At 47.6% G+C, this 24,985-nt stretch overlaps 1 protein-coding gene across 3 annotated transcripts in view; it reads right to left on the bottom strand.

Moving 5' to 3' along the window:
* Positions 1-24,985, bottom strand: part of GRB7 (growth factor receptor bound protein 7) — a 715,403-nt gene that overhangs the window by 21,546 nt on the left and 668,872 nt on the right. For all 3 annotated transcript variants that reach the window (XM_069634743.1, XM_069634745.1, XM_069634744.1), the window contains 4 exons: positions 21,252-21,326; positions 13,748-13,864; positions 9,534-9,594; positions 8,502-8,589 (listed from right to left, as the gene is read on the bottom strand). In XM_069634743.1, coding sequence (XP_069490844.1) covers positions 8,502-8,589; positions 9,534-9,594; positions 13,748-13,864; positions 21,252-21,326 — 341 coding nt within the window. The remainder of the gene's footprint in view (positions 1-8,501; positions 8,590-9,533; positions 9,595-13,747; positions 13,865-21,251; positions 21,327-24,985) is intronic.

Raw genomic sequence — 24,985 nt, 5'->3', positions numbered from 1 at the left:
CGAGGCAGAGTTTGGAGGAGGGGGCTGAGTTCCAAGGGGGCAGAGCTGGCAGTTGAACTCGCTCAAAGGAAATGTTCAAAATAATAGTTTAAAAATGGTGCCATTTCTTTCATGCTGCTTCTTTCCAAGAACTACGCTGGCACAGTATAAAAGGTGCTTACCTTTTAAATCCGGCAATCTATAGTACAATATAGTCCCTGGAACACAAAACATCCAAATATGAGAGAGCTGCTTTGATGACAGTTTTATGTGGTCTTGTGGGTAAGCGTCAACAATATGGCTGAAATCATGGTGGCCAAAACACTCAAGCAAGTTTATCGGCCTTAAAAACACCCACGGGGTGCTGCTGCGTCTGCCCCCTGAAAAAAAAGCAAAACTGTCCACCCACATGAATCCTTTCCTTGTGCCCTGAAAAGCAGCGTTGTGCCACAATCAAGGAAAATAACTGCCCCAATCGCTAAGATTGCAAACGCTGTTGTCTCACCCTGGGTAAATATTCACGACTCACTTGCCCTCTCATCATCCCCCCTCCTCACCCCCGTGCACACTCATCACCTCCCCTCCTCACCCCCTGCACACTCATCATCTCCCCCCTGCACACTCATCATCTCCCCTCCTCACTCCCATGCCCGCTCATCATCTCCCCTCCCCACCCCCTGCACACTCATCACCTCCCCTCCTCACCCCCTGCACACTCATCATCTCTCCTCCTCACCCCCTGCACACTCATCTCCCCTCCTCACCCCCCTGCACTCATCTCCCCTCCTCACTCCCATGCCAGCTCATCATCTCCCCTCCCCACCCCCTGCACACTCATCACCTCCCCTCCTCACCCCCTGCACACTCATCATCTCCCCCCCTGCACACTCATCATCTCCCCTCCCCACCCCCTGCACACTCATCACCTCCCCTCCTCACCCCCCTGCACACTCATCTCCCCTCCTCACCCCCTGCACACTCATCTCTCCTCCTCACCCCCCTGCACACTCATCATCTCCCCTCCTCCCCCCTGCACACTCATCATCTCCCCTCCTCACCCCATGCCCGCTCATCATCTCCCCTCCTCACTCATCTCCCCTCCTCGACCCCCTGCACACTCATCATCTCCCCTCCTCACCCCCCTGCACATTCATCATCTCCCCTCCTCACCCTGTGCACACTTATCATCTCCCCTCCTCCCCCCTGCACACTCATCATCTCCCCTCCACACCCTGTGCACACTCATCTCCCCTCCTCACCCTGTGCACACTCATCTCCCCTCCTCACCCTGTGCACACTCATCTCCCCTCCTCACCCCCCTGCACACTCATCTCCCCTCCTCACCCTGTGCACACTCATCTCCCCTCCTCACCCCCTGCACACTCATCTCTCCTCCTCACCCCCCTGCACACTCATCATCTCCCCTCCTCACCCCCCTGCACACTCATCATCTCCCCTCTTCCCCCCTGCACACTCATCTCCCCTCCTCAACCCAATGCCCGCTCATCATCTCCCCTCCTCACCCCCCTGCACACTCATCATCTCCCCTCCTCACCCCCCTGCACACTCATCATCTCCCCTCCTCCCCCTGCACACTCATCATCTCCCCTCCTCACCCCCATGCCCGCTCATCATCTCCCCTCCTCACTCATCTCCCCTCCTCGACCCCCTGCACACTCATCATCTCCCCTCCTCACCCCCCTGCACATTCATCGTCTCCCCTCCTCACCCTGTGCACACTTATCATCTCCCCTCCTCCCCCCTGCACACTCATCATCTCCCCTCCACACCCTGTGCACACTCATCTCCCCTCCTCACCCCCTGCACACTCATCTCCCCTCCTCACCCCCCTGCACACTCATCTCCCCTCCTTACCCCCTGCACACTCATCATCTCCCCTCCTCACCCCCCTGCACAATCATCTCTCCTCCTCACCCCCCTGCACACTCATCTCCCCTCCTCACCCCCCTGCACACTCATCTCCCCTCCTCACCCCCCTGCACACTCATCATCTCCCCTCCTCACCCCCCTGCACACTCATCATCTCCCCTCCTCACCCCCCTGCACACTCATCTCCCCTCCTCACCCCCTGCACACTCATCTCCCCTCCTCACCCCAATGCCCGCTCATCATCTCCCCTCCTCACCCCCCTGCACACTCATCATCTCCCCTCCTCACCCCCATGCCCGCTCATCATCTCCCCTCCTCACCCCCCTGCACACTCATCTCCCCTCCTCACCCCCTGCACACTCATCATCTCCCCTCCTCACCCCCATGCCCGCTCATCATCTCCCCTCCTCACTCATCATCTCCCCTCCTCGACCCCCTGCACACTCATCATCTCCTCTCCTCACCCTGTGCACACTCATCTCCCCTCCTCCCCCCTGCACACTCATCATCTCCCCTCCTCACCCTGTGCACACTCATCATCTCCCCTCCTCACCCTGTGCACACTCATCATCTCTCCTCCTCACCCTGTGCACACTCATCATCTCCCCTCCTCACCCTGTGCACACTCATCATCTCCCCTCCTCACCCCCCTGCACACTCATCATCTCCCCTCCTCACCCTGTGCACACTCATCATCTCTCCTCCTCACCCTGTGCACACTCATCATCTCCCCTCCTCACCCTGTGCACACTCATCATCTCCCCTCCTCACCCCCCTGCACACTCATCATCTCCCCTCCTCACCCACCTGCACACGCATCATCTCCCCTCTCACCCCCTGCACACTCATCATCTCCCCTCCTCCCCCTGCACACTCATCATCTCCCCTCCTCACCCTGTGCACACTCATCATCTCCCCTCCTCACCCTGTCCACACTCATCATCTCCCCTCGTCCCCCCTGCACACTCATCATCTCCCCTCCTCCCCCCTGCACACTCATCATCTCCCCTCCTCACCCCAATGCCCGCTCATCATCTCTCCTCCTCACCCCCCTGCACACTCATCATCTCCCCTCCTGACCCCCCTGCACACTCATCATCTCCCCTCCTCACCCCCTGCACACTCATCATCTCCCCTCCTCACCCCCCTGCACACTCATCATCTCCCCCCCTCACTCCCCTGCACACTCATCTCCCCTCCTCACCCCCTGCACACTCATCATCTCCCCTCCTTACCCCCTGTTTGCCTTTCAACAATACTCTGCTTTATAAAGATGGCTTGAAAAGGGGATGCCAGGGTCCTGGGACCTAGAAAATAGGTGCGAGGGGGTTGGGGGCCAAGAAGAGGGGTGCACGGGGGCTCAGGCCTGACAAAAGAGGTGCACAGGGGCAGAGAAAAGAGGTGCAAGGAGTCTGGGGGCGCAGAAGAGGAGTGTAAGGGAGCTGGGGCCTGAGAAAAGGGGTGCGAGTGGACAGATAAAAGAGGTACGAAGGGCTGGGTTCACAGAAATAAGGGCAGAGAAATGGGGTACCAGGAGGTTGGGGGGCAATACGATGCACTTACCTTTAAATGCGCCACCAGGGCTGTCTCCACCAAGGCATGCACAGAACTTGTAGCATTTACAGTCTACCCTCTCTGGCATCCCAAGGAACTGGGGTTTGCATTAAGTGCCCCCTCCCTTGGAGCATGCGCAGTATAGCCTTTCCCCGCCCTCCAGAACGGAGGCTACTGGATTTTAGCTTCTATTATGTTGCGCCCCATTGATTTACTGGGAGCATGCGCAGACATACGAGTCCTTTGCGATTTGCCGATCAACAGCATATGTACCGCGCATATACAGGCAGTATCTCTCCTCCAGAACAATAGCATATCTGCATTTTCAACGCCATTTTGTCCGAGTTCCTTCCATCTGAGCATGCGCACATCTGCTTTGCCTTCTACCATTTACAAGCAAATTCCAGATGCGTAAAGCCACCTTTAATCATCACATCCGTTCATTAGCTCAGAGCGAAGGCAGGCCAGGTTCCGAGATACGGGAAGACATAGGATGCCGGATCTCAGACCCAGCAACAGCCCGTCAATTGACCAGCGCTGGTTGTATCAGCACACATGGTCTGCGATCAGAGGCGTTGCTAGGGGGGGGAAAGGGGGATATAGGTCCTGGTCTTTTGGTTGTAACCCTGGTCTTTTGGTTGTAGACCCAGATAGAATCTCAGGAACCACAACCAAAAGGCTAGCTAGCCCCCAGTCCCGACAGTTCCGACATCAGCGTAGCCCCAGGTCTTTTCCAGACCTAGCAACACCCCTGTCTGTGATCACAGCACTTTGATGCCTTCAGTCCAGTGGTAACAACCTGGGGCCCAAGTTAACGATGTCCCTGGTGCAGGTACTAACCTATTCAGCCCGCTGGCAAGGGTGTTATTGCGATTAGCCCCCAGGGTTTTAAATTTGGGATGCTGATAGCAATAATTTTCTTTGAATGAACGGGTTGCGCTCTCGTAGTGTCCCGTTCATCCAAACAAATACTTACCTAAGATGGCTGCCATGCAAATAGAAGGTGACACTCCATGCAAAGCTCTTTTTCCATTTCCATGGAGGTCCGGGAGGCAGAGCAGCTGCAGTGGGGGTGTCATCATAAGTGTGATAGGGGGAGTGGGGAGGAAAGGGAGTGGAGACCAGATTGGGGAAGGTGGAGGAAGATAGTGGGGCTGGCATGAGCAGCCTTCAGGTTGCTTGCAACGCAGGCTTTGAGGTTCAGCCCGCGTTCCAAACAACCCGTATTGGCTGGCTGCCCCGCACTGGGTACTAATCTCTTATGTAGTGGGGGCATGACATGGCACTCCCCCATTGACCAATTTCCGGGCCATAATTTCGTATGACCTGGAAATTGGCCAGTGAGAGGGGGAGGTGTTGGATGCCCCCCGTATACCTCTCTCCGACAGGTCTCTGAGAGCAGTGGTTTGCCTCATCATGAGAGTACCATGACGAGAGCACAGCCGCCCACCCGCACCACTGAGATCCCCTGCGACGCACCTGACAGATGCGCGCAAAGCTTAAGTATAGACACTGTTTCAAACATCCTCCTTCACTGAGGGTCCATAATAAAACACATGAGCTAATAGGTTTTAAAGTGGTCTCGCTGTTTGGAAGGTTGTTCTCACCTCTTTCAAAGATTTCTCACCCATGGCCAGTATGAATGCCCCATTAAATTTAAAGGAATGTAACATTTTGGAAGCCATTCCATAGTAGTATCTGACTTTGAAGGAGTCTCACGCCTTGCAATCCAGAATCCACTAATTTCTCTTAAAATGCCCCGTTACTTCAAACATTCCCTGCCCTGAATCTGCAAACGAGTGCAAGTGGTGGTGTATGTTTGCAGCTTCTCTAGTGCGCCTTGTATCGGTGTGTGCAACTATGGTTGTACTCTGTTCACGACACTGATGACCAAGACCCTTATCCTTTTCGGACAATACGCGCCGGAGACAGAACACATATCTTCCTTAATCTCTTAATAATCATCTTGACTCCACCTTGGAATGGACAGTCCACATGGGTCAGAGGGGGTTCATTTCAAAGTATCGTTGGGTATCAAGAACCCAAGGCTCTGGTGCATTGGTTTACTTGCGCCCCGTAACGCTTTAACAACTTGCATAAACCAGCAGTATCCGGGTTCTGGCACTGCAGACAGGCTAGACCTTGCCGCAGGAGAGGCTGAGCAAGGCATGGTTGGGATGGAAATCTCAGGGTGCAGGAAATGCTCATGATGGGTCCCTGCTACAGACAGGCTAGACCTTGCCGCAGGAGAGGCTGAGCAAGGCATGGTTGGGCTGTAAATCTCAGGGTGCAGGAAATGCTCATGATGGGTCCCTGCTGCAGGCAGGCTTGGTGTATGGCTTTGTGAAAGGAAAGAAGCCTTGCGTGTCATGTTAATGGGATTTATACAGCGCACCACTGCCATGTGCATGGCCTCCAAAGGCTCGGAGGCAACTGAAACAAAGAGGAATGGGTGGGGTTGCTAGTGGGAGGAGAGAGTGCACAAGTGTTTTTGGTGTTGTGTTGGTAGTTTCAGTTCGAAAGAAAACAGTCATTGTGTGTGTGGGTTTGCTTCTAGGTTGCATGGGTTTGGTTGGCATGCAGGCCCGTGTGTCGGCATGTGAGGACTTGTGTTCCAGTAGCATAGGGGTGCATTGACCCTCTTGCGATTGTGTGAGTTATCGAAGGAGGCGTGGAGTTTTGCTGCTTGGGGTCTGTGGGTGTGGGGTGTTGTGGTTGCCGAGGGTGGGTGGCGTGGTTGGTCGGTGTGCAGAGTTTGCAAAAGTATGGAGAGTTTGTTGTTGTTAATGATGCCAAGTCTTTCCCTGATAAATTGATCCACGTGGACCAGGGAATCCCGAGCCAAGACCCAGCACTTTGCGTTATACCACTTTGCAATGAAGCTGCACGCTTCTCTTTGACCAAGGGCCATTGTTTGGCGAGTGAAGTCGAAAATTAAACACCCATGTTTTTATTGCTTTCCAAAAGGTCAGGTGTTCCTCTATGTTGAGATGTTTGAGGTTGATCAATCATGTTTCATTTTCGAATATTGTTTGGGTTAAAGATGGAGGTAATTGCTAGATCTCTGGGTTCGTTTTGGCCTATGGAATGACATTTTTCCCTGCAGGAATTCTGCCCCTTGGCCGTGAATTGCTCTGTGAACAACGCAAAGTGTTTTGAAATAGATCCCTTTGGCTGGTAGCCATCGTTCACCATCACCGATCCCTGTGCCATCAAAGCTTAGAGCACCGCTAGTTGCGTACAGGCTAGCAACTCGGTTCGTCAAGTCAGCACAAGTGACCTTTGCCCCATCGGTGAAGCCAAGCATGGGTGTCCCGCAGTGCCATTGCCCCATCGTAATGGCACTGCTGGATTCCTCAGAACCTCTCAGGAACCTGGAACTGCTGCAAGAACAGGAGAGCCCATCGTATAACAGAATAACAGACACATAACTAGGTTTACGCGGTTCCTCAGTACTGTTCTTTCCAACCAAAATGACCTGTGATAAAACCAAGAGCACCAGAAACTGCAACCGCAAAGGCTCAGATCTCAGTGAGCCCAACCACAAGTATACGGTCCACAAACCTCCCCCTGGGCCAAAGACAGCTGGAACTGCACAGTAAGGATCCTGGAGCTGCCCATATTGGACTCTGTCAAGGTCTTCCATTGTGATAGTATATGCCCAGCTGCGGTAGCCCACATCTTTAATGTAAACTGTGTTTGGGGTCAGGGGTGTTGCTAGGGCTGGAAAAGATCTGGGACTATGCTAATGTCGGGACTGTCGGGACTAGCTAGCCTATTGGTTGTAGCCCCTGAGCTTCTACCCGTGACTACAACCAAAAGACCTGGTGCTATAGCTCCCTCGTCCCCCCTAGTAACACCACTGCTTGGGGGTATAACTCTAATCTCTGTATCCTTACTTTTCATGTAGATACTTGTGCATTTAATGGATTTCATTTTTATAAAGTAATGAACTCTGAATAGAAAGTTGACCTAGTTTACTTTACCCCACTGCATGCCCCACTTTATCAACTTGGAGCCTTGATGGGAGCTCCCATGGCGCCCTTTTGATAGTGGTGTACTGGTAGATCCACAGCCAAACCTACCTCTACAGATCCAGAGCGAGCTGCGGCAGTACCACTTTAAAGAAAGCTTTTGCCTCCCTTCTGGTACAGGGGAGGAAGGATAGCTCAGGGGCAACGCGTTTGTCTTGGAAACAAGACAAGGCAGCACAACACAACACAGGTTCGAATCCCGACCCCACGCTTTGAAACCACTTGTTGGTAGTAAGCGCGTTATAAAAGAACAATTATTTTAAAAAATAACGATTGTAATACTAGCTCCTGGAAAACCCTGACTGCCCCCTTAACGTTTCCTTCTGTATTGCCCAGAGCAGGTATGGGGCACAATCTCACAACAGGGAGGGGGTGAGGCAGTAATTGACTGGAGCATGCTCAAGGTGTAAGGAGCTTGCAGGGCCCTGTGCAACCTCCCCATACTCTGATCATGAGTAGCGGGGCAAAGGGAAGGGGTAAGGATATCACTTGGGAGATATTCCCCCGTTCTACCACAAACTCCAGCCCTGCAGTCAGCGTACGCAAGGCTAAGGATGCTCACGCATGGGGCTTACTAGGGTGTGCAGTAGCTTTGGGGGCGTAGGCCTGATGAACCTTGCGACCCCGAGGCATTTGCTGAGAGTTACCCTTGCAGCGTTAAAGGTATTGTGACTGTTCAGAGTATCTTCCCATCTCTTTGCATTGTGGAGACTTATTTAATTAAGTGTAGATGTATGTATAAATTGGTAATTTCGCTGGACTTCTCACGTAGGGAACGGGAGGTTTTGGGTACCAAAAGACTGGATTGTCTATGGGAAGGATACACTGGCACAGCAGCTGGTGCAACATTTGGGCAGAGGCGATGGACACTTTTCCTCACTGGCACTTAGTCGGAGGATCTGGTATCGTGCAATGCCAGCACTTTCTGGACTTTTCGTTCTCTGTTGTATTTGACGCTCTTGTTTGCCAGGCAGAGTTTGCAGTAGCAAGTCTACGGTTAAGTATACATCGTTAAAAAAAGTACAGAAATAAAATCCAACCTACCCATCCACAAGGCCCTGCTGTATGATGAGGCGCTGCGTTTCTTCCCGGGAGATGCCCCCGTGGTACCAGGCTTGGCTTCTGTGGATGGCTGAGGAGAGAGAGGGAGAGGGGGCGGTTATATGTGGCCCAAAGGATCTACTAGCGGAGCGTACTATGAGACCTCATTCTTGGAGAGTACCACACCACATACCGTGAGCATACCCAATCAGACCTCCTGCTTTGAGGACATGACTCAACCTCTTACCGTAGGATACCTCCTCAAGCTCCTGACTTGAGCATACCTCATGAATTAAGCATAATTTGACAGGTGAGCTAGGGCCAAGACAGAGCAAGCAACCACAACCCTACCATTGAAAACATTTCCTAGAAAAAATATAGATGCTTTCATGAGCATAAACTCAGAATATGCAGATTCTGGCTCACCCAGATTTGACTTCCAATCCAACTAGAAATGGAACAGTTTTCTAGATCGAACAACTTCTACATTGAACATAACATCACAAAATCTCATACAAGGACATACATTACTACCCCTCCCACACAGATATACAGACCTCTCTAAAGCGAAGGCTGGTCTACGATTCCTAGAGATGTTTTGTTGCTTTGAAAAAAAATGCTATATCAAAACAACTGAGTATAGAGGTCATTAAAAATGGTTCCTTTCTCTCTGTAGAACCTTCGAACCATGACCGAGTCATATCTCCAGTCTGACCGATCCGTATTCTTGGACAGGCTTACGGCTAACACTTTGAATTCTCTGCACCAATACACTAATGATAATTACTCAACCTCATTAATACTTTGAAATTCCATTATGGAGGCAAACAGTGATTGGGTGCCATACCTAGCCCCTCTAGTTGGTCCAAATATAGGGGGAACTGGCGGTAAAGGATTGTCGTAAAGGGCAGCTTTAAAGGGAAGACCACCCTGCCTTGGAGTACTGCTCTGGGTGGCGGGTCACGTGCTGGATCATGGCCTTTTTTTTGGACCTCCACTTACATGCAGGATAAGAAGGCAGGGCTCCTCACTCACCTGCGCTCAGCGAGGCGGTCTGGCATGGGGTGGGCAGGCTGTATCTGTGGTTGGTTTTCTTCTGCAAGTGAAAAACATATTTGTGTTAATAAGGGAAACATATGTAAAGGCATTGTTTGTTGGGTTTGGTTTTAACCAAATGTTCATCCATCTCATTTTTGAAACATGTTTTATTTTACTTCCCATAATATGGCTTGATACATCGGCCTTCCTGGTCTATAAAGGAAGGCCCCTGCCTGGGAAAGAGCACTCCACTGATGGAATTGTTCAAGTGCTCCAAGCAGATGGTGTCAGCCATCTATGCCCAATGGTCCCAAAGTCTTGCGAGACCGATTCATGCGAAGAACAGATTTAAGAAGATAATCTTCTCAAATATAAGTTCCCCCTCACTCGATCAAGTAATGCACAAATGCAATGTTTTATGCAGACTTTATATGGGTAACACGTGTTTCAGAATCATGTTCCGAATAAAGGCCATTAGTTTCAACTGCAGTACAAAAATGAGGGTGAAAAGGGTAAGAAAAGAAAAACTCACCAAGAGTAAACAACTAAAAAAAGATTCAAATGAAACAATCGAATTTACACCGGATCACCGTCAATACCAAATGTTAAATGTAAGGACAATGGAACATGATAGGGAAGACTAGTGCAATCTTGCAAAAAATGGACATCTAAAACCCAAACCTTGTAATACTCACATCTCACAGGGTGACTATGGAAAGCAAAAGCAGGCTACTTTAAAAAAAAAATGCTACATAGGGCCGGTCGATATATTGTCGATTCTAGATGAAATATCACCTTAGACTAACCTTTGGGAACCAACGCTTCATGGACAAACTTGGACAGCAATTCAACAAGCGAACAAGTGGTAGACATGTTAAACTGTTAAACATTATGTTGAGAGCGATGTTGTTAAAGAACTAAAGGGAATGCCAATGGGGCAATAGTTGCCCAATGTTATGCAAATATATTCATTGACAATTTGGTATGAGGTTGTGTACTGAACTCGTACCAATAAGATGTCGATATCCAACCTCTCATCTTGGTGAGCCCAAATAGAGGACTTTCTTCTGATTTGGACGTGCAACACGGACTACGTTCATGACTTTACACTGTGTCAAAGGCCTTTAAGAAGGATCTATGATCTCTCACAGATTTTTACATCAAAGTAGTTTTCATTTATTTATTTTTTTGCAAGGTACTTTTCACTGCAAATATATGCAGCGGGAGACCGCTGCAGCTCCCCCCACATTCATTATTACCCAAACCCCCCACAGATATATTTGCAGCAAAATTCGTTGTAAAGAATTAGATGAAATCTTCCTCGATGTTATCTTCCTAAATTGTGCACTAGAATTTTCCATGATATTGACAGCAGCAAAATCCAATCTTTATGCCTGAGTGGATACATGAAATAGACCTTGGAAACAAGAGACTTCATCAGGGCGCGTAGGAATTGATGTGAAGAACATACCCCCGAATTCAGACAAACGGCTAGAATGGCCTGGAGACTGCGCGGAATCCAGCAAGACTGCATCCAAGAGTGATGACCTCACTGCCACCAACAGAATACAATGCAGCTGATATTTAATTCAGGAGAAGACCGCCTCATAATTAGGTACAGTCAAAATAGCGACTAATTGTATACAAATCCCTCAGAAAACAACGGCATAAACTATTATTAATTCCAGTTATCAAACAACTTGTGTTTGTGTGTGGGTCAACCTAAAATTGTATACACCAAATCTGACACTCAAGAATATAGTTTCCTCCAGTCATTTGACACCTACACAATAAGTCCTGTTTAACACCATTACCAAAAGGCTTACAAATCTGGTGGCTGTAAGGCACGTTGATCCGTAGAAATGAATGAAAGTGAATACTCCCAGAATTCAGTACAACACCCCTAGGGCCCATCAAATCTCTTTGTTTGTGAACTGTGGACATTGTGTGTATATAACGGTGGGTATCTGCACTAAGAGTTACACGGAGAACCCAGTCAGAAAAATCAAAGAATTGCTTTTGTAGCCTAAAGATATTGTATGGCAGGACATTAGAAGCAATGCCCCGCTAGAACTTCGTTGGAAACTAGCCTTTTTGGGGGAAAAACACAAGCAAAGGTGCATTCCTTGAGGGGGGGGGAGTGGACTCTAAAATTGGAAGAAAGTGAAAGATTCTGTGTTCCACAACTCTATTTTGCAACCATGGGCTGGAATATGGATCGAGAAGGTTTTACTTTCATCGGTACTTAATTTGCTCCCCATAGTCAAACTTTGACTCCTTCCTCCTTATTCATATAAAGATCATACAATTTTAGGTCGTCTTTACACAGTCAAACCATCCTGTTGAAACCATTATGAAATATGGAATAACAAACTTTAGATCGCCCAACGTGCGGATATAACCAAAGAGAATATATTTATGATTTCCAAATGATAACCCATTATGTAATTTGGTGATACACTCAATGCTTTGTTAGTGCAAAATAACTATTGCTTATAGATTTGATACCTTATGGAGTTCAATTCTTTTTAAACTACATATTTCCAGCACCCTTAGTGCAAGGCGCCAGAACGAGTTTATAATGTGACCACACAACATTAAGTTTTTTCTTTATGGCCCTTAGGTGCTTTCCCTTTAATAATACTATCACAAAATTGATTGTTTTCAATTTGCAGCCACTTCAGCAATTCAGAAACCCTGTTGCTTTTATTGTCAGCTAGCAAAAAGCACCTGTACTGCGCACGGGTTCTGTAGACAGACATGATAGCACTCATCAAATGTTGATAATCAATGATCCTGTAGGTCGCTGTTCCAAGTCGCTCATCGCTTGGTGTGCTTTGCACTCTGAAGTAAACTGCACTGAGCATGGGTGCGGGTGGCAGGTTGGCATACCTCTGAGCAGACGTGGAGGGGAGGCAAGAGTTGGCGTGCTGCAGCATACTGGGACCTTCTGTGCGCTCTCCCCACCTGTCACCTCGCCCTGGCACGGAGCAGTGTGTTGCGGTGCAAATATTTCAGAAACAGTGTGTCCTTGGGCCTCGAAACGCGCCGTTCAACCTTTGAGTTTTGTTCTGCGCGGCAAGATGCTTAAAACCAGTTTTGCCCTGTCCTTCTGCGACATCAGTGTTTCGCGGATTTCAGGCAGCCGTCTAATGTGTAAAGGGGCTGAGATCTGGGGAAAGAGGTGGGGTGTACAAATTTCATGTAGCCAGTAATGTGTGGAGGGTCCTAACAGGCAACTATTAAAAATGGGGTGTAGATTGGTGGAACGGTGTAGAATTCTCTGCTTTATATATAGAGAGATTATATTTGGCAATTGCATTTAAAATAATTTCTTAATTTATATATATTTTATGTGTAGTTTCCTATCCTGCAAGCCAAAATATTCAAAGCTGGGACCCGTCATACCAGACACACACGAATCACATTCACGGGCACCCATGTTCTATGATCATAAACATGGGCACACAGACACGCCACCCTTACTTCCTAAGTATTTTCTCCATGTCCTTGATAGTCTGGACAATGGGTACAACAAACAAGCAGTCACATGAATACAGCTTTTCCTGCAGAGTACAAGCAGGTCACAGGACCATGCACACATTGCTCTGGTTGCGTCCTTCCATGGCTTAAAGCAAGTAAATCCTACAACAATGTTGACACCACCTCTTCTCACACCATCAAAACTAACTGTCTCCTCTGGAGCAAAATCTATGAGCCATCTGCAGCCCCCCACCCATGACCAAAACCTCTGCAACACCCAACACAACACCTCAGGAAGACACAAAGAGGTCAATATCCCCATTGATATCATTCACATCAACGCTCCAGCAATGCAGCCTAAAGAACTACTCGGCTTGCGCAACAGTGCAACGTTAAGAACCACAGACCAGGCCAGCTCTCTAAAAAAGCTCACACACTTCAACACATTCTACACTTAGTGTAACAGCAAATGAACCATCAAAGCAAAGAAGGAAGACTTTGCCTCAAGACAGCCCCAAAGTGGGGCGGGGGAAACAGTGAACTTCCCTAAACAGTTGCAAGACTGGGCATGTTTCCTGCCTGGACCCTACTCCAACCCGATGGCCCAATTACAAACATTTGGAATGGGGGCAACACAGCTTACCCAACGTACTAGTTGATATCTTGGTTGCTAAGATTGTACCCAGCTATTCCCTCAAGGCGTGTTTGGTGTGCACCAGGGTACTCACCCTCCAGGACTGAGCCTCTTCCAAGGCGGCCGACAGGGCCTCGTTGGGGTTGTCGATGACTCGGCCAGTGCAGCCCGAGAAGTCCATGGCCACGAGGGTGTTGTCAGAGGCGCTCCTCTGTAGGAAGAGAGAGAAAACCAGTTATTGGGCCCAGAGAAAAGAGGAAAGGAGTTTGACGGCGAGGAAGGTGAGATAAGCAGGCGGCAAGGAAATGAAAGGGGTAAGGAGTTAAAGGAAATCAAAAAAAGAACAGCAAACAAAAGGAACTAAAGTAGCAGTGCAAACTATGAAAGGGTGATTTAAAAAAAAAAAATCAATATTTGTATCAAAATTACCAGCCGAAAGAAGAGCAAGTAGAAACAAAAGAATAACAAAGCAGAAACAGAAAGACGACATTTAAGAGAACAAAGAGGATCAAAGAGAGGAAGGGAAAGGAAAAAAAAGAAAAAAGTACATTTCAGAGAAAAGGGTTTCAACAAAAGAAAAGAAAAATGAAGGACGGGAAAAACCAAACAGTATTTATACAAAAACAGTCCACAGAAATATTGTGAATTACAACGAGACAAAGAATTTAAAAGAAATAACATAGGGAAAAAGAAAGTAGTAGATAATTGAGAGAATTGAAATCCGCACGTGTTTCAGAGGAGCCTACTCAAATGAAACTTCCAAACTTAATACCCCCCAATAATGAACACTGTACATAATACCCACCATGTAAAGTGCGACATACGCCGTCAAGACATATGTAAAAATGTGACCTCTGTACCCAATTCACTTTGGCACACGCAATTTTTGAGGGTCACACTTTACTTTCTTCCAGCAGGAGAGATCAATTTGATTAGAAAGAGGACTATGTAAAGAGTTGGGGACGGTGGAAAGTTTACGTCATATTGTGACAGGTTGTCACTTTAAATGAGGTGTGAGGGTGAGCACACAATTTTTAAAAAAACACTACAAGCCAACTATAAAAATACATTTGAAGACCTAGTTTCCCATGCTAGTCCACGCAACGACGCACGTCCCGTGGAGCGCGCAGTGGTGGACGAGTTTGTTTGTTTGTTTGTTTATTCATTTGTTAAGCGCACCAGACTCGTGAGTAAAAGGGCGCCGTAATATGGAGATGCAAGACTTACATAGTTGCGTATACACGTTACAATATTTACATAATAGCAAGATATACATTTTTTACATGAGTACAGGATATATACAATGTACAGAAAAGGACGAAGAAATGAATAGCCAATGAAATTAGATAAATAAACAGTAGGCACTATGCAGAGGATAATTGTGCCACATGGGGCCCTTTGTAGAATACTAGGCTCCCGAGTGGGTCACAGTGCGCAAGGTCTTCAGAAACTAGTGCAAAATTCAAAATTAGTACAGTGGTCCACAGTTACTGCAGGATGACCAAGTCACTAAGGAGGTGGGCAGGTCCTCTAAGGGTGATGGGAGACTAAAGATCCGTGGCAGTGATATGCTTTATTAAATTTTTTCTGAACTTTAGGTAGGGTTGGTCTGCTCTCAGCTCCTGGGGCAGTGAGTTCCAGCTTTTAGCTGCCTTAACAGTAAAGCTGTTGCCCCCAATGGTGGTGAGCTTGTATTTTGGAATCGTCAGACAGTTAGTATTCCCAATTCTGGTAGGTCTGAGAGAAGTTCTTCTCTGGAGTTTGTGTATGAGGTAGCTGGGGGCAGCGTTGTTGAGGGCTTTGTGAGTCAGGGAAAGCATTTTTAGTAGTATTTTGTTGTATGTGGATAGCCATTTGTGTTGACGTCTCAAAGAAGAGATGTGAGTTTTTTTATTTATGCCTAAGGCTGCTCTTAAAGCATTATTCTGTAGTGTTTGGAGCTTTTGAATGGTAGATTTATTAGCCCCACTGTAGAGGGCATTACAGTAGTCGATCCTAGAGAGTATTAGAGCTCTGGCCAGGATCAGACAGCTATTGTCAGGGAGGAACGGTTTACCAGCTCTGAGTAATTTGCAAGTGTAAGCCGTAGCAGAAGTAAGGGATTTGACCTGTTTATCAAAGGACAGTGTGGAGTCCAAGTAGAATCCAAGGGTTTTTACTTCCTTGGAAACTTTAATGGTATTGCCGTCAATATTGAATGATGAGAATTCTTGGCCTAGTTTTTTGATATTAGCCTGCGAACCCAGAATTATAAGTTCAGTCTTATCATCGTTCAAACACAGGCCATGAGTGGCCATCCATGCTTGGATGATAAGGTAAACTTTGTTCACTAAGCCTGTGTCCGTACCGTAATCCCCAGAAAGTGGGAGGAGAATCTGAGTATCATCTGCATAATTAGTGTAGGTGATACCCAGCTGGTCCAGATCGTCGGACAGTGGCTTAGTGAAGATATTGTAAAGGGTAGGCGAGACGCAGGACCCTTGGGGAACACTGCATGGAATGGGTGTGGGGTCGGCAGCTGCTGAGGGGGAGAAGACTCTCGGTTCTCTCGCTCAAGAAGGACTCAATCCATTTGATGGCACCCGTGGAGAAGTGAGCTGCAGAATCAAGATGCCGGCATAAGACCTTGTGGTTGACCAGATCAAATGCGGCAGAGAGGTCAAGTAGGAGCAAGAGTACTGTCCTTCCTTTGTCTCTCAACTCGTCTATTTGGGACTTTAGGTCGATTAGGGCTGTCTCTGTTCCATGAAGTGGACGGAAACCAGATTGTCTGTTGCCTAGAAGTTTATGCAATTCCAAGTGTTTTTGAATTTGAATGTAAGCGGCTTTATCCAATATTTTTAGTCGAAATGGGACCGTGGTAATGGGCCGGTAGTTGGTGGGAATAAGAGGATCTAGTGTCTGTTTCTTGAGGAGGGGTAGCACTCAGGATTCTTTAAGGTTAGCAGGTATGGTACCTGTAGCGAATGAGGCATTTATCAGTTTAGTTATAAATGGAGAGAGTTCTCTGGCAGCATCTTTTATTAGCTGTGCTGGGCAAATATCGCCTTTACAGTTCGAGGGCTTCAAAGATAGGATGATTTTTTCTACCTCTAGGGTAGACATTTTGGAAAAATGGAAGGTATTATTGTGTGCCGATGGTGACACGTTAGGCAGGAGGGTGTTAGGCGAGTACTGTAAGTTCAGAACTTCTTTTTTTTGTTGAATTTTATTCTGGAGTGTGTCAATTTTATTTGCTAAGGCATGTTGGATGTCAGTACACCAGGATTTGTCCTTAGTGCAGACATCAGGAGTAATAATTGGGGACTCTAGTTCTTTGAGTATGCAAAAGAGTTCTTTCATACTTGAATTTGAGTTAGCAATACGTTCGTCGTATGAATTGCATTTTGCCTGGCAGATTTTCTTCTTGTAGTGTGAAGAAAGTGAGGTTAATTTGGCTTTGTTCTCAATAGAGGGGAAAAGTCTCCAATTACTTTCACTTTTATTCTTTAAGGTGCGGAGGTCTTTAAGTTGTGGGGTGAACCATTTGTTTAAGTGGGCTATTGGTTTGCTCGGCCCAAGTTTGATAGGGGCAATTTTATCCAGTGTGGTGAGCATAATGTTGTTAAATTCCTGAACTAGGCTGCTGGGGTCAAGATTTTCAGGTAGTGCGTTGAGTGTGGGCAAAATGGCAGGGATAGCTTTCTCTACCGTGATACTTTTTTTTACTCCTGGTTGAGCATGGTGGCGCTAGTGGTAGAGGCAGTAGAATAGGTCTTATAGTGGATAGGTGAAAGGAGATCAGAGAGTGGTCTGTCCATGCTGAAGGCAGGATGGATGAGATAGTGGCTGAGCAATTAAGGTCCGCTATCCAGTCCAATATTCTCCCTTTAAGGTGAGTAGGTTTATTGACTTTTTGGGTGAGGCCTAGTGCTTTGATCGTATTGGCTATTTCAGTTGAGTTTTTATCCATTTGGTCATTAAAGCCTAGGTTAAAGTCACCTAATAAGAGTAGTTGCGTGGTAGGTTTAAGGTTATTCATAATTATGTTATGCAGGTCTTCCTCAAAGGTACCAAGAGGGCCCGGTGGTCTATATATAAGGTGTATAGTAAGGGATTGCGAGTTATTTTTCTGAATTTTGGCAGTGAGAGTTTCACATGATTGTGATAATAAGGTGGGGACTAGTCTGAGCCCAAAAGCGGTTTTAGAGATAATAGCAATGCCGCCACCTCGGGCATTATCACGGTCTTGTCTGACTATGGTGTAGCCATCAGGGATAGCTAGCATAAGAGCAGGTCCTGCTGCATTATGGAGCCACGTTTCTGTAATTGCAAGGAAGTCCAAGTTCCCTTCAGTGATTAAGTCGGCAATATCGGTGGCGTGTGCGACTAGTGATCTTGCATTGAGAAGCGCTCCTTTGAGAGGGGAGGCCTCAGGTGTTTTGTTTACTCAGCCAAGTGTGTCAAAGATTTTGCAAACTTTGGGCTTATGGTTGTTAAGTTGCGGGGTATTCGCTTTCAAGATGGACCTTGGACGGGGCGGCTTAGAGTTGGGTTTTTAATTTGTTTTGAGATTGGTGGCCGGAAGGGCTCTTTTCAGTGGTTCATGTAATTTGGCTAATCTGGCGCGAAGTCTGTTATTTCTATTGGACGTGGCGCATGGTAAAGAGGCGTAGGGTAATATCTCTCGGGCCTTGTAGAGTATGGAGAGATTAGGTTGCACCATGTTTATAGGGGTTAGTAGGCTAAGGTCTAAGGCAGGTACTGGTGAATGACCAGTGTATTCTTGGCTATTGGAGTCCGCCTGTATGGCAGTAGGCATGGTACAGAACAGTATTGCAAGGGTTAGCATACTTCCAATTCCAGTATCAGGATGGTGTAGTATCATAGGTAGGGGATTCCGTTGCTGCTAAATGGAGCAGATAGGTGGGTAGAACTGGGGAGTGTCTAGCGTGATATGGTCAGCGGTATTAGGCAGGCATAGCATGAGGCACGTTAATGATAACTAGTGATCATAGGATACAGCACAGTCAAAATGTGGTCTACTAGTGACCATAAGGCACAACACAATCAGAATGTGGTCTGTTAGTGACCATAAGGCACAACACAATCAGAATGTGGTCTGCTAGTGACCATAACACAATCAGAATGTGGTCTGCTAGTGACCATAAGGCACAACACAATCAGAATGTGGTCTGCTAGTGACCATAAGGCACAACACAATCAGAATGTGGTCTGCTAGTGACCATAAGGCACAAAACAATCAGAATGTGGTCTGCTAGTGACCATAACACAATCAGAATGTGGTCTGCTAGTGACCATAACACAATCAGAATGTGGTCTGCTAGTGACCATAAGGCACAACACAATCGGAATGTGGTCTGCTAGTGACCATAAGGCACAACACAATCAGAATGTGGTCTGCTAGTGACCATAAGGCACAAAACAATCAGAATGTGGTCTGCTAGTGACCATAACACAATCAGAATGTGGTCTGCTAGTGACCATAACACAATCAGAATGTGGTCTGCTAGTGACCATAAGGCACAACACAATCAGAATGTGGTCTGCTAGTGACCATAAGGCACAACACAATCAGAATGTTGTCTGCTAGTGACCATAAGGCACAACACAATCAGAATGTTTTCTGCTAGTGACCATAAGGCACAACACAATCAGAATGTGGTCTGCTAGTGACCATAAGGCACAACACAATCAGAATGTTGTCTGCTAGTGACCATAAGGCACAACACAGTCAGAATGTGGTCTGCTAGTGACCATAAGGCACAGCACAGTCAGAATGTGGTCTACTAGTGACAATAAGGCACAACACAGTCAGAATGTGGTCTACTAATGACCATAAGGCACAACACAGTCAGAATGTGGTCTGCTAGTGACCATAAGGCACAGCACAGTCAAATAGGGTCAGTTAGCATGATCCATACAAATGTTGGGCTATGTGGATGAACAAGCACTTTCCAAAGGTGTAAGTGGGCAGGTGAGGAGCGAGGTCGCATGGAAGGGAGAGACGTAGCAGATTGGGTGTTATATTACTTTGTGCATTTTAGCAGACAAAGGCAAGGTAGCTTTTAATCTATTGCTGGAGCGCCTAGATTCGATGTCACGATGGGCCTCTGGGGCACTTAAGAACAGACATCACCGTGTGTATCTGGAACGTAATATGCGAACTGATGGCCTGTTAAAGAGCGGGAGTGCCACGGTACAGTGCAATACAATAGCATGATAGTTAATAAACGACAGTAAGGTGCTGCATATAGCACAGTGGTCCGTGAGCATCTGAGCAGTCAGGTGGCTTAGGCAGGTACAATTTAGCAGATTACACATAATGTTGTTCACATCTGTTCACTGCGCCCGGTTGCCCCTGGGTCTGGCGCGCAATACAAATAAATAAACAAACAAACATAAGGTATTATGTTGTGTATTGCAGGGTGACGATTTACTCACATGGCCAGATGGTTCTGGTTGTTTTATGGCAGCAGTTGCCGAGTGATGGTTTTATGAATCATAATTGGTAAATTTGTGGGGGTTTTGTAAGTTTTGTGCTTCACTGACAACATTCCATCAACCTACAAGTGTTCACTAAATATATGGATGAAAACAGGCGTGGCAGATTCTAGTGTAAAGTCTCACAGAAGGTTCTTGCCAGTTCCTCTGGGCTCCTATAGGGCACCAGAGAGGGGCCGAGTGAAATACTCAAATACCTAGAGGCGGGTAGCTGGGACACTCTCCCCCTCACCCCCAGGAGCCCAAATAGACTTCGGATCTGGAAATGGATTTAAGTTGACGAGCAAGCCGGGTGGCAATGGGAAAAGTCAATCAGGGTCATCACGAGTTGGGTGGTAACCCTTAAATGCGGCAGTAACGCTATTACTACTGCATTTAAGGGTCGGCCAAAACAAATGTTTGCCCATATTTCCCCCGAGCTCTGAGCTGGGGGGAAATCTGCCAGGAATGTGCTGATTTTCGACGCTATTACTGTGCGGTAATAACGCCAATGTTAATAGCGCCAAAAATTCCCCATTTGGTCCAATGGGGAAGGACCGTTCCACCAAACCCACGATCCGGCGCTAATAGCGTGGGACCGGTTGGTGGTAGCGCTATTAGCAAGGGTGGTATCCCGGCAGGAATACCACCGGGATACCGCTCAACTCGTGATGAGGCTCAATGTTGGCAGTTTTCAAACGGTCTCTTTAGGTCTATGGACAAGAATAGCCAAGAGGAGCAGCAACGCTACCAATATTACTGGGAATTAAAACGGAATTCAACTCAACCTGGGCTTTCAGAAGCACAGCCTTCCAGAATACTCTGGGCCGCAATCAGTTGATTTGGCACGCAGACAAAATGGCCACTTGACAAAGGCAGCCTTTATTTATCATACCTCAAAAAGTCGCGCATGACACACTCGACCTAAAATGGCTGCCTTAGTTCATTCAACGCCCCCGTAACTAGCTCGGGTACTGGAGGAGTGCCTGGAAGTTTCAGAGAGGCAAGGCCGGACGGCATTAGTCTTCGCCTCCTGAGCTTGCAGTGCCTAGTGTCCTGGTCACCAGCGCTTTCAGCAGCAGGGGGTTTGGGAAGCGGTCAGAAAGAGTACTCACCTCTGGAGTAGACCCGTTCCAGGACTGCTGGCTGCGCCGGCACAGCTGGTAGTTCTTGAACAGCTGCATCCCAGACTGAAAGAGAGAAAAGACAGACTGCATGGGTCCTGAGTGTCTCCACAGACATGGTGTGCAGCAGGTTCTTATCACACACTCCCATAAAAGCTTTCCTCTAGAAAACTAAGAACTTTGCACACTCACATAAGTAAACCACAGGTCTTCTTTCTGCGCTGTACATAATGTTTTTCGTATAGCTCTGTGCCATATTCCCCTTTTTTCTAAGCACTGTAATAACGGCAGTTCATTCCCAGTTTAATGGTTCCCACTTTTTCGAATCTGGAAGGATCAAGGACAGAGGCCCTCACTTGTTAAGCAGTCAGTAGTTGCACCGCGTGCTGATTTCGTGCCACATATTTATTTGTAGTCTATTTTAGTTTGGGCCATTAAGTGCCGCTTGCGACACCTATAAGCAGAAACTATTGCATTGGAGTACAGATAGGGAGGAAGGACATATGAGGAGGGACACAGTCTGTTGGTGTTGTTTGGTGTTGTGCCCAACCATTGCCTGCCCATGGCCATGCTGATCCCGATTGCCATAACCATCCAATCCTGCCTCTGGCCACCCAAAATACCTCCTCATGGGACCTTGACCCATGAGCTTGCTTTAATCAAGCCTTACCATCAGGCTTTGCACTCAAAGTGCCTGCCAGTGTTTGTTCAAAGCCGTTTTCTGACTGTTAATGGCTTGATTGGAATTGTAAATCAGCTAGTGGTCCAATAACAATGTCTTACCAGGTCTGCCTTCAGCACTCGATTTATACGCATCCTGCGTGTTGTTCACTGAAGTCCTGTTTTAAAACAAGCATTGGCAAAGCCAACATTGTTGGCTTGTACATACTTTTAAAGAAGCTTTTGCCAGGAACTGCTATTAGATGCTCAGGTACTCGCCATATTTTGCACCTGTTACCAACAATGGGTAGTTAATACACTATGGCGGTGCCTGGGAGGTGCCTTTCCCATGCCTACACAAAATGGTTTGCATTGCCAATGCTCGTTTAATTAAGTGTGCCCTCTTCTAAAAGCCTCCTTGGAGTGGATGGATGCAGGGGATTCTCTCCAGGAAGGTTAGTATAGGGAATATGACCCCAACCTTTGCATTACGCCACTGGGGACTAGAGCTGCAGAAGGAAGCACACTGCACCCCATGGATAAGGTAGAACGGAACCCCAAAGGTCAACGGGAAATTAGTAGCACCTGTTAAAAAAATAAGGGGCCCCACCCCCTCTGAGCAATGCAAGTAGGTGGGCTGAAGAAGGGAGAACAAAAGCCACCTGCACACTACAGGCAACACAGGGGTAGTGCGGGTGGATACAGACCAAAAGGAAGGGAGATAAACATCCTGCAAAGCAAAGCAACCATGAGAGGGGTGCAGGCAACCCAGGAAGCCTGAAGCACCCGCTCCAACACCGCGGCATGCAACACAAGACATGGGGTGGCAGATACAGGTTCACACAGGAGACGAGGAAACCCCAGCAAAAGGAAAAAGTAATAAAGAGGGGACCTACGAAGGGAAGACTAATAGAACACCCACAAACAGCAGAGCCCAGCTGCGGGGGCTGTGTGGCAGCGCAAAGTAAACTCCCACACAGGCATCAAAGGAAGCAGAAGACAAGAGGCGGCAGGTACATGTCACATGTCAAGACCAGTAACCCCATAAACACCAGCTCTGAAATGACAGCAGGATAGGACCAGTGGCGTACCGAGAGGGGAGGCAAGGGGGCAAGCTGCACCCTCTCCTCTCTTCCGTGGCCAGACCGGGACATTTGTCAGTGGGACACCTCTCCAGTTCAGCACCTCAAGGAGGGTACCCAACGGGAAAGGAGTCCCGCTGGCAGTGGGTGGCGCGGGTGGTCCCCTTACTTAAACCGGTGCCCCTCCCTGCTTGGCCCGCCTCCACGCCTCCCAATCCGCTGCCCTGGCATAACGCCAGGGCTGCTATTGCACAATTTGTGCCAAGAAATTGCTGCTCAGCACGCTCATTGTCCTGGCAGCAGGACACCTTACTCTTTCTGAACGGGAGAGGTGTCCCGCTGCCAGGACAACGTCCCAAGGGGCTCTAGGCAGCAGAGGGATTCTCACGTTGCTCTGTGTCAACAGAGCATTACAATGTGAGCGATTAGGCACTGATGGGAGGGAGGGCGAACTATTAGCAGTGACTTTTAGAAAAGGGAATGGCAGGGAGTGATCAGAAGTGAGAATGCTGCATAATGCTGCATGCTTTATGAAATAATGACTATGGCCCTCATTCCAAGGTTGGTGGTAGACATGGCGCTATTTGCGCCATGACTGCCACCAATAATGGTACCGTGTTCGGTTTGGTGCAATGGGGACTTACCGGTCTAGTCAGACTTTGGTGGGACCGGCAAGTCCCCACTCCCCATAGGGCTCAACAGGAATGGGGAGGGCACAAATAACGGGCAGCCGTATACCAAGCCCGTTATTTGCACCCAGGTCCCTTAACGGGTCCCGTCCTTAACACCTGGTCAGACCAGGCGTTAAGGAAGGGACCCGCTAAGGTACCTCGTAGTAGGCCGGTAAGGTCTCCTTACCGGTGCCCGGTATCCCTTACCGCCCTACTCGGAATGAGGGCCTATGACTTTAAACCCCAAGGGGGATTTGTTAGGCTCACATTAATCTGCATGGTGCTATTGTGACTTTGCATGCAGGATGGGGAGAATAAAACTAAAGCCATCCTCTTATTGCTCAACATATTTCAATGACAATGCATATAGTGTATAGTTAATTTGCTAAGAAAGGCTAGTTTATTATGTAATGTTGTTTGCTCCCAAGGCATTGCTAAACAAAGTATTATTTAAGCACATGAAATGCAAAGCAAAACCTTAATAAATATCTATAGCAACTAAACCTGTGAAGTTGTGCTCAGTTGCTTAAACTGTCCATATCCCGGCTTCACCATTTAACCAAAGTGTGTGATCTGGGCAAATCATTTAATCACACTGGGTCTTATATGCAGCTCTGTAAGTGATTTTGTTACACTTCATAGCTTGTGTTAATATATCATGCTATTATAACAAAAAAGCCTAATGACTATAGAGTTGCTCCATATAGAATAAGAGTGCAATTTAGGTATTGTGCATCACAAACTTATTTGCCACTTGGCTTACTTATGGCAACTAATTCTAAAGTCACTTGCATGGATCCTCCAAGTATCAAAGGCTGATGATGCTCCTTGCGATGTCCTTTTCTGTAAAGTCACTTCTGTGGGTGCAGTCCACATGCTAATGATGAGGGTTGCATGTATTGTGTCTCAGAGCGCATGGACAGAGCTCTAATAGAGGAGTTTCCTACATCTGTAATGATCCTGCATTTTTTTATGCGTTAAAATGCCACCACCACTAAAGTTAAGAAAAAAGTAGATTAGGACAACGCTGCATACTCCCCTGGATAGGACGTGTGACCATTACATAAAGAGAGGGCTGAATCGCCACATGCATCGAATGCAAAACGTGGGGACCGTCCACGGATGCAAAGAAAAGAAACAGAAGCGCTCAAACAAACGGCAACACCAGAAGACCGAAAGGAACAGCGAGCAATTACCCACACACAGAGCAACTCCCCACTGGAAGTTGGGCTACAGGTGCAATGGTGCAGAGGGTTGAAGTGGCAGCTGTTGATAAGAGGGCTAGATGGGTGGGGCGGGATGAAAGGTGCCA

Source organism: Ambystoma mexicanum, chromosome 13 (genome assembly GCF_040938575.1).
Source record: "Ambystoma mexicanum isolate Mex_15411 chromosome 13, UKY_AmexF1_1, whole genome shotgun sequence".
NCBI lineage: Eukaryota > Metazoa > Chordata > Amphibia > Caudata > Ambystomatidae > Ambystoma > Ambystoma mexicanum.
Note: the sequence above shows the minus strand (reverse complement) of the source record. Positions and strands in the feature narration are given on the sequence as shown.